General features: G+C 39.7%; 1 protein-coding gene across 2 annotated transcripts in view; it reads right to left on the reverse strand.

The window, feature by feature from the left end:
* TBC1D19 (TBC1 domain family member 19) overlaps positions 1–5577 on the reverse strand; it is a 205867-nt gene extending 200290 nt beyond the window's left edge. For both annotated transcript variants that reach the window (XM_054999858.1, XM_054999857.1), the window contains exon 1: positions 5479–5577. In XM_054999858.1, the coding sequence (XP_054855833.1) occupies positions 5479–5577 (99 nt within the window). The remainder of the gene's footprint in view (positions 1–5478) is intronic.
* Between the last annotated feature and the right edge of the window lie 8805 nt (positions 5578–14382).

Genomic DNA, 14382 nt, shown 5'->3' on the forward strand with positions numbered 1-14382 from the left:
AATAACCTTTTAGAATTTCTTGCTGCATTTGCAGCTGCCTTAAGAGAAAACATCTGGGAAACTGATTTTGTATGCAACACATTTGAAGACTATGCAAGAATGATTATTATTATTCTAGGAGTTAAAAAGGAACTTTACATATGCTCAGAGATCATTAGAACTTCATGTTTTACTGTCAGGGCTCAACTAAAACACGTCCTAGCAAACCCTAGCTGAAAATGAACAAGAGGGAGAAATAAAATATGGATGTTCACATGCAAAATCCTGGAGAGTTTTAGCATAATTATGTATCAGTAAAGGATAAAAGAATTCTTTGTCTTTCATCAGTTAGAAATAGCAAAGAGGGAGAACAGCCGGAAAAGATCCTATGTAAAGAATCTCCATGTTTTATCTGTTCCTTTGTGCACAACTGCATCATGGTTAAAAAAAAAATTCTCTTTAAAATATCTGTGATCCCAAAATACCTAGCTTTAAAAAACAAAACTTGTGTTTTCCAATGTCAAGAAATACAGAATTTTCTTGAATGAAAGGACTATTAAGTTCATATAAGTATTAGTTAGTAAACTGGGTAGTAAAAGTTTGTAGGTTAGTTAATTTGAGAAGTTGCTTTTGAAGCAGTATTAGAAGTGCTAAATGTTTTAAAGAATCTTGAGATCAATGTTCTTAGCTTTAATTTGAGCATTAAATCATGCTCTCTAGCTCTGGGAACAATACTGTGGTTGAAAGAAGAGTGGCATTCACCTTGTGGAGCAGCATGCTTGGGGGGGCCAGGAAGGCTCCCACAACTTGGGCCATTCTGCAGTTTGTGTAAAATGGAATTATTCAGGTGGAGGGTTTTACAAAGAACTGTATCAGAATGGAAGGGTTCAGGAAAGTGCTTTTATAAATGGAAGAGGACTGTAGTATGTGCCGCTGTTTATAGAACGTAGTGTGCTGCTCTTACTTCCTGTGTTCTAATTCTGTAATTCCCATCTTTGTATTGTTTGACATGTCATGTCTGATGCTTTTTTGTATTGTCACTAATTTCTGCAATCCTATTGCACTATTTATTAGCTATCACATGCTATCAAGCCATTGGCATTGTTTCATAATGCGTAATCCACCTTGAATCTTAGGGAGAAAGGAGGGCTACAAATAAAATAAATCCTACTTGGTGGAATTAAAAATATATAAGAAAAAAATTATTTTCATATATACCCAACATTTCTAATATAACTGTGAAACCGTATGTACTCTTGATATTACATCAAATGCATGTAGTACATTAGAGAGCTAAAACTAAATTGAGGCGTGTGTACAAGATACTTCATATATGAACTTATCTTTCTAACAACAGCAGCCTTTCTGAACTGTTGTTTCAAAACAACTTAAATTGGTCAGTTTATTCAGAGTTGTGTTCCATGTTCCTCATGTTACAAACAAATACAACCTACCAATTGGTACAACTAAACAACAAAGCCAATGATTTTTCCAATTTAGTGAAGAAAGGATTTCATTAAATTCATGAAATGAAATTTGCCATCCATTATGCCACAAGTATATTTTGTTAGATACGTTTCCACATAACACTGGTCTTCAAATAGGCCTAATTCTGTATCTCCAATTTCATCCATTTTTTAAATAGGAAGTTACATTTTGTCATGACCTTAATGAATTGGTGGAGCTGAAATGGAGTAACGCAATGGAGTAACACAGTGGCGTAATTGATTGTAACCTGTACTAGTTTGATTTTGCCCCTGAGGAAGCACGGCGTGAGAGCACCATGTGTGAAACGGAAGCGGACGATTGTCCGTAGAGCAGGAACATCATTTGTAGACAGCACAGACAGAAGCCTTGTTTTTTGCTTTTTGCACAGCACCTCTTGCACTTTAGTGCTTATGTTTACAGCGGGACATTAACTTTGTACTGATTGCTCCATATTGATGGTTGTTGTGGGTTTTCCGGGCTGTATTGCCGTGGTCTTGGCATTGTAGTTCCTGACGTTTCGCCAGCAGCTGTGGCTGGCATCTTCAGAGGTGTAGCACCAAAAGACAGAGATCTCTCAGTGTCACCTGAAAACCCACAACAACCATCGTTCTCCGGCTGTGAAAGCCTTCGACAATACATGCTCCATATTGCTTCAAATTGCACCAGACGGCACTGATGGAATACATGAGTCTGTGAGCTCGTGAAATGTTATTGTATCAATAGTAATGAATTGTAATTCATCGTTTTAGATGTAATGTTTGCACATTCTGCACTTTGAACATAAAAAGGACTTGTTGAGACCAATTTACGGTTTAATTTGTCATAGGGGACCTTTGCTAGTTATTACTCATATATATCCCCTATCTTTTGCCCTTTTTTCTATTTGGCATCTGCCATGCCAAATGAAGGTAGGATAGCTGAAGTGGCCTTGAACTAGGATTAACAAAAGAAAATAATGAAAATTAGAGGGAAAATTACAGGGAAAGAGATCAGCAAACAGTTTAAAAACAATAATTTACAGTATTGGTTGAAACATTGTAGCAAAAAGGATAATGAAGGCATTAAAATCTAGGAAGATCTAGGTTCAGCTAGAAGGGAGAGAAGCTATATTCAGGCCAACAAAAGCAATATCTCATAGTCCAAACTCCAAACCAAAGAGAAAAACAGTTTATTAATGGCCTTTAACCTAATGAAGATATTTATCAGTTTGCCTTCAAGATCTGTGAGCAGAGGTCAACTATATATTAGTATGAATGTATGTGTAAAGCATGTTGGGAATATTTATTAATATCTTAACTAAAAATTATAATGATAGTAAAACAAGTGCCAGGGACCAAATCAGCTTTAAACCCAATTAAATTTGTATGAGGTTATTCAGATTCATCCGTGAAACTTGAGGCAACTTTCCAGAATACTTTCATCATCATTAGAAAAGTTATTCAGTACTGACATAGGGCACGAGAGCTGGAAGGGACCTTGTGGTCGCCTAGTCCAGCACCTGCTCAATGCAAGAAATCCAAAACTAGAGCATCCCTGACAAATGGCCTCTACATGAAGACCTTTTAGGAGGGGCAGGCCACAACTCTAGGACTGTATGCGGTTGGGGAGAAAGCATGAGTATAAACCTAAATATAAAGAAAAACTCTGCTTTCAGTTTTCAAGAACAAATATCAAGCCAAGATGAGAATGCTGCTTTGACAGTGCCATTATTGATATTGGAGTTGGGTTCAACACTAAGCACAACCATGACCTCAGCCAATGGCTTTTGTGCAAGACACAATCTACTGGCCCCACCTCATTATTGTTTACAATGGATTATAATCACATATCTCAAAGAGGTTTTTTTTTTAGTTAACTATGCAAAATCTTATTGAGAGTAAATAAAACATGTATATGGGGAGGGGGTTGGACTAGATGGTCTGTATAGCCCTTTCCAACTCTATGATTCTATGATACGGTCCAATTCTACAACAATTAATATGTAGTGGCCCACTTTTTTCTGTTTAAACTATTTTTAAATAAAATTTTATTGAAGAACCGTATACAACTAATAAATTACAATACATAATCAAACAAAAATACTATTTGAAGATATTATCTCAACTCTTTGTAGAGTCTACATTGCACATTCAACCCCACTTATAATTAACATTAGATACTGATAACACGGTGTTATTGCTGGTCCTGTATTTAAATTATGTTCTTCTTTTTTTCCCTTACTCTACAACACAATTATTAGTTAATGCTATAATACAATCAACAATATCTAACCTCAGGTTCTTCGAGGTCTTCTATCTTCTGGTATTAATCCTTATAATACAACTAATTATCAAACAAGTATATGTACAGAAACTCGAAGAAACTGAGCAGGTCTAGGGAAGCCCAAATAGTGGGCTGGGAAAGAAATCCAAAAAAGAAAATCTGCCCCACCCATAGACCTGTGATGTGGGAGCACATACCTAATTGCCGCCTATATCCCCCAGCTCCTTGCATACAGAAAATCCAGGATTCAAGTTACTAATTATAGTAAAACATCGTCAAAATTTTCAAAATTTAGAACTTAGAACCTCTCTAATTCTACCCTCAAAGAGGTACTGATGGATTAAACACAGATAAGGATTTGGAGGAACAACCCAGAGGAATTATCAGAAATTAATTATGAGTGAGCGTAATTAGGCATAACTCTGAGTAAGCAAACTTCAAAAGCACTGAAAAGGAGGATTTTTTTCAAGCACAAACAACAAAATCCTGTCTTTGTTCTTTCGAGAAAGAAAACAGTAACCTTAAATAATTAATGCCAAAAATCTTATTGTCGTGCCCATAAAGCTAATAGAAGAAATTAAGAGGCGGTGAAGGAATGAACTGCTCTCTCCCAAGACAGATTGTCATCACATACACATATAGCACCCTCTACACCACTCATCATGACTATGTCTGTGTGTGTGTGTGTGTGTGTGTGTGTATGGTAAAAGAGAAAGAAGATAAGACAAAGTGGCTAGGACATGAAGAACAGAAAGGAGAGAGAGAGAGAAAAGGATGGGAAGAGAGTGTGGGGTATAGTGGCTGAGAGGCTGACCAGTGGGCCAGTAAATCCCCAATTCAAATCTCATTTCTAGAGATAGGCAGCAAGCCATTCATTAGGTAGCAAGCTGTTCTCTCTGCATCAGCCTCTCTTCTGCAATGTTGCAGAGTTGTAAGGATGAGCAAGAGTGAAAACAGACACATGTTCAGTGCATGGCAAAAGCAGTTTGGGCTCCACCATACACAACAAAACATGGTCCAATCCTCTTTCACCGTGCATACAATGCTGGAAGCATTCTCAAAGCCTCCCCTGTTAATGATCTGTAGGAGTGAAAAAAGAAAGGCAGCTTTCAAAGGGTTTGTACCAGCTTGTTGAATCGACTGATGGCCTGCTGGAAGGGTGAATCAAAATTGGCAGTCCAACCATCCTGCTTTTTACAATGCAGATCTGCTTTTGGCCTTTAGAACACATACGTCTGTCTTTCACCCTTATACAGCATACAGGAGGGATGCTGAATATCTAGAAGTATTACAGTGATGCTACTAATAATAATATTAACATTATAATTACATCCCAGCCTTCCTGGCCTTTATAATACAGATATGCCTTTGATCTCTGGAAGAATATACAAGTCCTTTAGCCTTAGATAACATACTAAAAAAAAGCATTACAGCAAATAATAACAGCAACAACAAAACAATAATAATGCATTCTCTAGCAGAATACACGTCTGCCTTTTACCCTTAGATAAACTACAAAAGGCACATTAAATGTTCAAATGTCTTACAGTCATTATTATTATTATCATAAAACAATAAGCCAGGAGAAGTACAAAAAGTGGGAAAGTTGGGCAGACGTGCAAGGCACAAGACAGCAAACAAAGAAGGAAGAAAGAAATGGGAGGCAGGAGAGGCAGAAGGCAGAGGCGAAGCGGCCTTTCCTTAACAAAAGGGGAGGGAAGCTCTGAGAAGCAGCCCAAGCCAGCTCACCCGGGCCTGTCGCTCCAGCTGGGAGTGGAGCCCCGACGCCTTCAGCCTCTGCACCAGCTGGGCGATAGTCAGCGAGAGGCCGCCGTCCTGGCCTAGCATGATGCCCACCCGCCCCGCCTCGCTCGCCAGCCTCCTCCGCCTCTCGGCCCCTGCAGGTGGATCTACGCTGCGCACGGAGGCATTTCACTGACGCTCCCACCAAATCCCAGCTCGGGCTCGCATACTCCGCGAGGGGTTGCTAGGCAACGGCAGAGAGCGCGTGTTTCGCCCAGGATTCCCAAGGAAACGTCTCCCTCCAATGTATAGTTCCGCTCCCTCCCAGGGCCACCAGCATCCTCTGCACCACAACCCGCAGCGTGACTAAAAGCGCTGTTACCCCTTGCCGGAGCTGCTGAGCCGTGGAGAGGCTTTGTTCTTTCCTTTAGTCCGGGGCACAAATCAATGAGATGTAAACTGCCTGTATTCAAGATAGCAGCAAGGAGTGGGGGAAATCAGAAGCGGCCATACTTACCTGAGAGCAATGCGGGACTTGTTTCTGAATAAACGTGGACAGGACTGGGATGATAAGGAGTTGAGAAATGTAAAGCAATAAAAGCCTAATTATTGGGGGGCTGGAGGGAATATTACAGGCAACAGAAATCTCAATAAAGAATTCTGTTTTCACTATAAGAGCTCATTCAGTTTCATAAGTGATGAACTAAAATAGTTGCATAAAGGCAATCAATAGGTTACCAAGTGCCAACCACCAGATGGGACCTGAGCAGAGTTGCCATCCTCCAGGTGGTAGCTAGAGAACTCCCGGAATCACAACTGTTCTCCAGCCTACTGAGATCAGTTCCCTTGGAGAAAATGGCAGCTTTGGAAGGTGGACTCTATAGAATTATACCCTGCTGAGGACCCTCTCTTCCCCAAACCCCACCCTCTCCAGGTTCAAACCCCCCCCCCCCAAATCTCCAGGAATTTCCCAAACTGGAGCTGGCAACTCTAGCGAGTTACATCTGATCTCCAGATTACGGGGATCAGTTCACCTGGAGAAAAGGGCTGTTTTGGAGGGTGATATCTTACCTTTCCCCTGGAATGCTTCAGATACATCAGAAAGTAGTGGCTCCATCTCCACTTCAGAAGTGTCAGAAAGCCGTAATTCCAGTGCAAGTCAACTGAAGGATAGATGTCAGGAGCATAACCATTTCCAACCAGTTCCATTGGATATAGATGATGACCTTCCACTGAGATGGTCGACAAGAACTATGAAGCCTCCAGAATGATGTACAGGACTGTTCACATATTTAACTTGTCTGTTTCCATTTCAATAGTTGTTACTTAGTTGTTTATTTTATTTAAAAATGGAAAATGTAGTGATAGAACTTATACTTTTAGGATGTTCCCTTATATTACCCTACTGTTTTAAGGACTGTTAATTTTAAGACCTTCCCTAGAGTCACATGTTCTAGAAGTCAGTGCAGCTAGTTAAGAGAAATTGGGGACAGGGTAAAAGCCGGAACGAGCCGGAACGGGCACTAAAGAAATGCCAGTGCCACGAAAAACAGTGAGATGTGTTAGAGACACTCCAGAACAATATTTTAGAAATGAAAACTCTGGACTGGCACCCTTTTATTAACCCTTTCCATGCCAAAAAGCTCCGGGAACAGCACAAAACAGCCTGGAACGGGCACTAAAGAAATGCCAGTGCCACGAAAAACAGTGGGATGTGTTAGAGACACTCCAGAACAATATTTTAGAAATGAAAACTCTGGACTGGCACCCTTTTATTAACCCTTTCCGTGCCAAAAAGCTCCCGGAACAGCACAAAACAGCCCGGAACAGGCACTAAAGAAACGCCTTTTACAACCTCACTCTAGCCTGGAAGATGGTTTCTTACCTTGACATGGCCAACCTGCCCACCTGGATCCATGCTATCGTAACATCAAGACTTAACTATTGTAATGCACTATTCATAGCTCTCCCATCCAAATTAACTAGGAGACTCCAATTGGTACAAAATGCTGCAATTTGACTGCTATCAGGATGGAGCGAGCAGGAGCATGAACACCACTCCCACTCTGTAGTGACCTATCAGCTACCATGCTCACTTCAAGGTATTGGGTATCACATACAAAGCTCTTCATGGCCTTGGCCCAGCATACCTGCGGGGCCGCCTCCCTCCCTATGTCCCTCCACGGCAGCTTCACTCATCTGAACAGGGTCTCTTGCAGGTGCCACCCTGCATGTGGGCAAAATCAACAGCAGCCCATATTCAGGCTTTCTCTCTGGTGGCCCCCACCCTCTGGAATGGCCTGCCAGAGGAGGTCAGGAGAGCCCCCACTTTCCTGGTTTTCCGCAAATGATGCAAAACCAAATTATTCAAAAAGGCTTTTTACTCTGATAGCAGGGGTGTATTGTAGGGAGGGGATCTCAGACGATCTGCTAATGAGTTAGGAACCAGAGACCTCCCCTCTATGTTGTATTGGATTCCTACTAAAGCTGAGTCTTTGTGAACTTGTATCTATTTACCCTATGGCATTGTTTATGAAAATTGTCCTTAATACTGACTGTATTAATCCCACGCTATGTAATCTGCCTTGCATCTCAGTGAGAAAGGTGGAACATAAATGACATAAATAAAAATAATAAATACATATGTTCAATGTGTTAATAATACAAGGAAGGAGGGAACTGAGGCAATAGACCTCAGTGTGAGAACAGGAATATTACAAGTATGCAAGGAGTGCCTCTGTTTTCATCTGATAAATGTCTCTGGTTATTAAATCACACAAGCTATTTCCTTTTTTAAAAAAAATCAAAGCAGATTCTCACATTTCATGGGCTAATCAATAGCTTTAGAATCACAGATTCTGTTGGCTTGTAATTGTCCTCGCTGGTGTCATTTATTGTGAAGGATTGCCTGTTGATCTTGAACATTATAGCCTCATAAAGTGGTTTCAGAGCTGCAATGCTCCATGGAACAGATTCCAAAATGCCAAGGATTAGTTTTCAAAGGGTGTACATAAGAATGATGTAACCAGATCAAAGCAAGGTCTGTGCAGCCTACTATTCTGCCTCCCGCCGTGGCTAGCTAGACGTCTCTGGAAGCTCACAAGTGTGGAAGCAACGGCTGTGGTCTTGTTTGTTCACAACATCACCGACTTGAGCCCTTCTACCTCTGAACATGGGAATTAAATTTAAATGTGATCATAACTGCCCCCACGGATAGATCTATCCTCCCTGAATTGGTATAATCCATTTTTTTAAAAAAACTACCAACTAATGGCAAACATCCTGCAGTAATCAATTCATAATTTATTATGTGGTGTGTGAAGTTGTTCCTTTTTGTGTTCTAATTAGTCATGGGCACTAACAGAATTACGAATGGAAAAAACCAATGAACAGGTCACTCAGCTGCTCATGGTGATGCGTCATTCCAGCTGAACTGGTGGTTGGTGCAAGCCTCGTTTGTTGCGCTCAGCCGCCGTTCAGGAAGCCAGACACTCAGGCGCCTTCAATCAATTGCTTCGGCAACGGAGGGAGGGAGTGCCTGAACTCTGTCTGCACTCCCTCTGTCTCCCCGGACACCCCAATCAAAGCCCAACTTAGCTTGATGGGCAGGTCTTCCTTCCAAGCGTGGAGCTGAAAATTGGTTACAAACGGAAATGTGGGAGCAGACACGAGGGGGGAGGGAGGGAAGAGGGGGTTGTTCTGTGGCCATGGGAACTCCAATCTCATCCCTGCAAACCCTGTTAGGCAGTTCTGACTGCCAACCACAGACCTCCTGCATTTCTCTTTTTAATAAAATTTTATTGGTGAGTGGAAAAACAAAAGAAAATTTTCCAAATTTAACACATATAATCCCATTTTTCCCCTTACTCTGTCCCCCACCCTTTTCCTCCCCCCTCCCTATTGACTTCCAACAGCTTTCCAACCCTTAACCCTTCTTATTACTTAAATCTATTTCATTTATATTTTCCTACCAACTTTGAATCATAATATCTCTTACTCTAAGCACATTCTTATTCTTTTACATAAACTCTATCAAACATACTATCAATATAGTATATCTCATATCAATATAACATAACAATATAGTATAATATATAGCAGGGATCTCTTACTTTAAACTTATTCTATTTCTTTTCTTTTAGGTATATAATCCATCAAATACACTATCAATATAGTATATATTATAGTAATATATTATATATATATTGTATGCTATGCCATCAATGTAGCACAGCACACAACACCATATAGCATAACCACATAATATGTTATAATGTAAAGTCTGATCCACTAACCCTTTATTTTATGTTATATATCATATATAGTATATCTCATTGAGATATCTATTTACCCCTTCTCATTATCTCATATATTCAATGTAAAATTCCCTTAAATATTATATTAGCTTAGATTATAATTACATTCCTCCTAAATGGTAAGATCCCGTCTCTCTTCTCATTGCAACATTGTTTTTTTAAACATTTTCAAACTGCCACAGTTCTCCTTTTACATCCCACTTTTTTCCCAAAAATTGTTTCAATTTCCCCCAATCAACAATATATTGTCCTAGGTCAAGATCTTTAAGTTTCCTTGTCATTTTATCCATTTCTGCCATGTACAGCAATTTATAAATCCAATCTTCAACAGTTGGTATTTCTTGTGTCTTCCATTTCTGCGCATACAAAAGTCTAGCCGCTGCAGTCATGTAAAATAACAATGTTCTATACTGCGTTGGAACTGCCTCCATTCCCAAGTTCAGTAGCAACAATTCTGGGTTCTTGTTTATTTGTATTTTTAAAATCTCATTTATTGCTTCAATTATTTCTCCCCAGTACTGTTTAGCTACTTCACATGTCCACCACATATGATAAAATGATCCTTCATGCTTTTTACATTTCCAGCATTTGTCTGACATATTAGTATTTCCTAGCGCAATTTTCTTTGGTGTTAAATACCATCTGTAAATCATTTTGTACACATTCTCTTTAATGTTCGTACAAGTTGAAATCTTCACTGTATTTTTCCATAGGTACTCCCATGCCTCCATTGTTATTTCTTTATGAAAGTTTATTGCCCACTTCACCATCTGGACTTTTACTGTTTCGTCCACCGTAAACCATTTTAAAAGTAATTTGTAGATCTTGGATATTTCTTTCTTGCCTTCTTGTAGTATCACTTCCTCTAACTCCGAATTTTCCAATCTTATTCCTCCTCTCTGGCAGTCCGCATTATAAAGGTCTCTGATCTGTCTGTACTGGAACCATCCATAACAAGGAGACAATTCTTCTTCTGTCTTTATTCTCAGCTTTGAATGTTGTATTTGTGTAATCTCCTTGTAGGTTAGACATTGCTGTTTGTTATCGACAGTTCTCGGATCTATTACTTCATACGGAACCACCCATGAAGGAATTCCATCTTCCATATACAACTTGTATTTCTTCCAGACTGTGAAGAGGCTTCTCCGAATATAGTGATGCAAAAACATAGAATCCGCTTTTACTTTGTCATACCACATGTATGCATGCCATCCAAATATTTTTTTATGTCCCTCCAGGGCCAGCAACTTACGGTTTTTTAACATTATCCAGTCTTTCAACCATACAAGACATACTGCCTCATGATACAGTCTTATGTTGGGCAGTTGCAAGCCACCTCTTTCCTTCGCATCTTGTAAAACCTTCATTTTCACTCGTGGTTTCTTGCCTGCCCACACAAAATCTGAGATTTTCCTTTGCCATTTATCAAATTGTTTGGAGTCTCAGATAATTGGTATAGTTTGCAACAAGAACATCACACGTGGTAAGACGTTCATTTTTACTGCTGCAATTCTTCCCAGCCATGATAAATTCAGTTTGTTCCATTTTATTAAGTCTCTCTCTATTTGTAGCCACAGTTTCTCATAATTATTTTTGAACAAATCTATATTTTTCACAGTCAGCTCAATGCCAAGATATTTTACTTTATTAGTCACCTCACAGTCTGTTATCTCCGTTAGCTCTTGCTGCTTCTGTTTAGTCATATTCTTACATAAAATCTTTGACTTCTTTTTGTTCACGTAAAATCCAGCCAAATCTCCAAACTCTTTTATTTTCTCTATTACCTTTGGCATATTTTCAATTGGATCCTCTACTATTAACATTATGTCATCCGCAAAAGCTCTGACCTTGTAAGAAAACTCTTTTATTTTCATACTTCAGATTGTGTCATCTTCGCGTATTTGAATCATCAATATTTCCAAAATCAAAATAAACAACAATGGAGACAGCGGGCATCCCTGTCTGGTTCCTTTGCTGATTTTCAATTTTTTTTGTCAAATCCTCATTCACTATGATTGCTGCACTCTGGTCTCTATAAATTTCCTTAACCACTTGTATGAACTTTTCTCCCATTTGCAGCTTTTCCATGGTAGCAAACATAAAATCCCAGTTCAGATTGTCAAATGCTTTTTCCGCGTCTACGAAGAAAAAACCAACCTCTCTGTCACAGTGCTTGTCATAGTATTCAATAGTGTTTATTACTGTCCTCAAATTGTCTTTAATTTGTCTGTTGGGTAAAAATCCCGCCTGTTCTTCAGCAATGAATTCCGACATCCATCCTTTCAACCTCTCTGCCAACACCTTTGCAAATATTTTATAGTCATTATTCAACAACGAAATTGGTCTGTAATTTTTAACATTGGTCAAGTCCTGACCCTCCTTCGGTATCAGTGATATATTGGCTTCGTTCCATGAGTCAGGAATCCTTTGATCTTGCATTGCTCCATTCATTGCCTCTTTCAGGAATGGTGCCAGTTCATTAGCCATCACTTTATAAAACTTTGCCGTTCGTCCATCTGGTCCTGGCGCCTTTCCTGTCTTCGTTGATTGTATAGCTTCTTTTATTTCTTCTTCCGTCACTTCCTTATTTAATTTCTCTTTCCATTTTTCAGGAATTGTCGGAATTTTCATCTTCTCTAGGTATTCCGCTATTAAATCTTTACTCACTTCTTTTTTTTGGTACAATTTTGCATAAAACTTAAAAAAGGCTCTACTAATAGCCGCTTGGTCCATAAGCACCTTATCATCTTCTAGAATTTTACTTATGATTTTCTTCTCCTTCCTTTTTTTTAGTTGCCACGCCAAATATTTCCCAGGTTTATTTGCACCTTCAAACAACCTCTGATTCATCCTCTTTAAATTCCACTCTAATTCTTTATTGTCCATTGCTGTCAATTGTTCCTGCAGAATTTTAATATCCTGATATGTCTTTTCCCCCCCGGTCTTTTCTTAAGTTGTATCTCTTTGGCTTTTATTTTATCCAAAATTTCAGATCTCTTTTCCTCCTTTTTCCTCCTAGTTCTTGCATTCAGGTCTATTAGTATGCCTCTTATCACCGCTTTATATGTGTCCCATACTTTATTGGTCGGCACTTCTTTGTTCAGGTTATATTGTATGAAAAATTTGGTCTCCCTTCGCAGCAACGCAATATTTTCTTCTATTTGTAACAAGTCCTCATTTATTCTCCATCCTTTTCTTTTATTATTTTTTCCAAATCTCCACATAATTGGGTTATGATCTTAGCCTATCTTTGGCATTATCTCCACCTCTCTAGTCCATAATGTCAGTTCTTTAGAGGCCCAGATCATATCTATTCTTGATAATGTGAAATGTCTTGCAGAGTAAAATGTATATTGTCTATTCTTAGGATATTGTCTCCTCCACACATCTTCTAAACTTTCTTGTTCCTTAAGCATAAAAAACGCCTTTGGTAATAGTCCTCTTTTTTTGTGAGCAGCTTTAGACTGCTTGTCCTCATCCAAGTTTGTAACTCCATTGAAGTCACCCGCCAAGATTATGTGATCATAGGTCAATTCATCTAATTGTTTCTCTAAGTCCTTAAAAAAAAATTTCTTTTGCACCATTGGGTGCATAAATCCCGATCATCAATATTTTCTTAGAATTCCAAATAATTTCCACTGCTAAATATCTGGCTTCTGCATCTTTTAAAACTAGTCTGGGCTGCAATTCTTCTTTTATGTACAATACAACTCCCCTCCTTTTCTTTTTAGAAGCAGCAACAAATTCTTTTCCCAATTTAACAAATTTCAAATATTTTTCGTCCAGCTTTCTAATATGTGTCTCTTGCAGACAAACTATATTGCATTTTTGCTTTGATAGTCAGTGGAAAGTAGCTTTGCGTTTACAAGGTGAATTTAGTCCATTAACATTCCAAGATATAACTTTACATTCCATGGTCACTTTCTTATAGTTTTTGGTAAGTCCTTTTCATTTTCTGGTTCCAGGGCTGCTGGTTTTCTGGTTTTCATTTTCTGGTTCCAGGGCTGCTGCCAGGCTCTGGTTCCAGGGCTGCTGCCAGGCTCTGAGGCCAAGCTCTTTGGGCACCTTGGCTGAGGGCTCACACTGACTTATTATCATCATCATCATCATCATCATCATCATCATCAGTGCTTGATCTGGTGGTCAGGCTTGTGGGTGTGCTGGGCTAGGGCTCTAGCCTCAGCCTTTGGTTCCAGGGCTGCTGCCAGGCTCTGAGGCCAAGCTCAGGCCTCAGAGCCTGCTAACAGGCGTCTGAGGCCTGCTAACTCACTGCTAACAGGCTTCTGAGGCCTTGCTAGGCCTTCCTGGCACAGCCAGATCATCATGACACCTCCTTTCTGCAAAGCCAGGAAAGTGGGTGATGCTGGCGGCAGCCTCCTTTGGGCACTTGTGCAACAGCTAAGGAGCTGTTGCACATGTAGTTGAGCTGCATAGTGGCCCTATCCATTGCAAACACTGTGCCCTCTGAGCAGGGGGGAATGGGTCCCTCGACTCATGTCCTTTCTGCAGGCAGGAAGGTAGCTGATGTCAGGTGCTGCTGCTGTTGCCTTATTTCTTTCTCTTCCTCTCTGGAACCACTCTGACCCGTCCAAGC

The sequence above is a fragment of the Eublepharis macularius genome, chromosome 15, assembly GCF_028583425.1.
Source record: "Eublepharis macularius isolate TG4126 chromosome 15, MPM_Emac_v1.0, whole genome shotgun sequence".
Taxonomy (NCBI): Eukaryota; Metazoa; Chordata; class Lepidosauria; order Squamata; family Eublepharidae; genus Eublepharis; species Eublepharis macularius.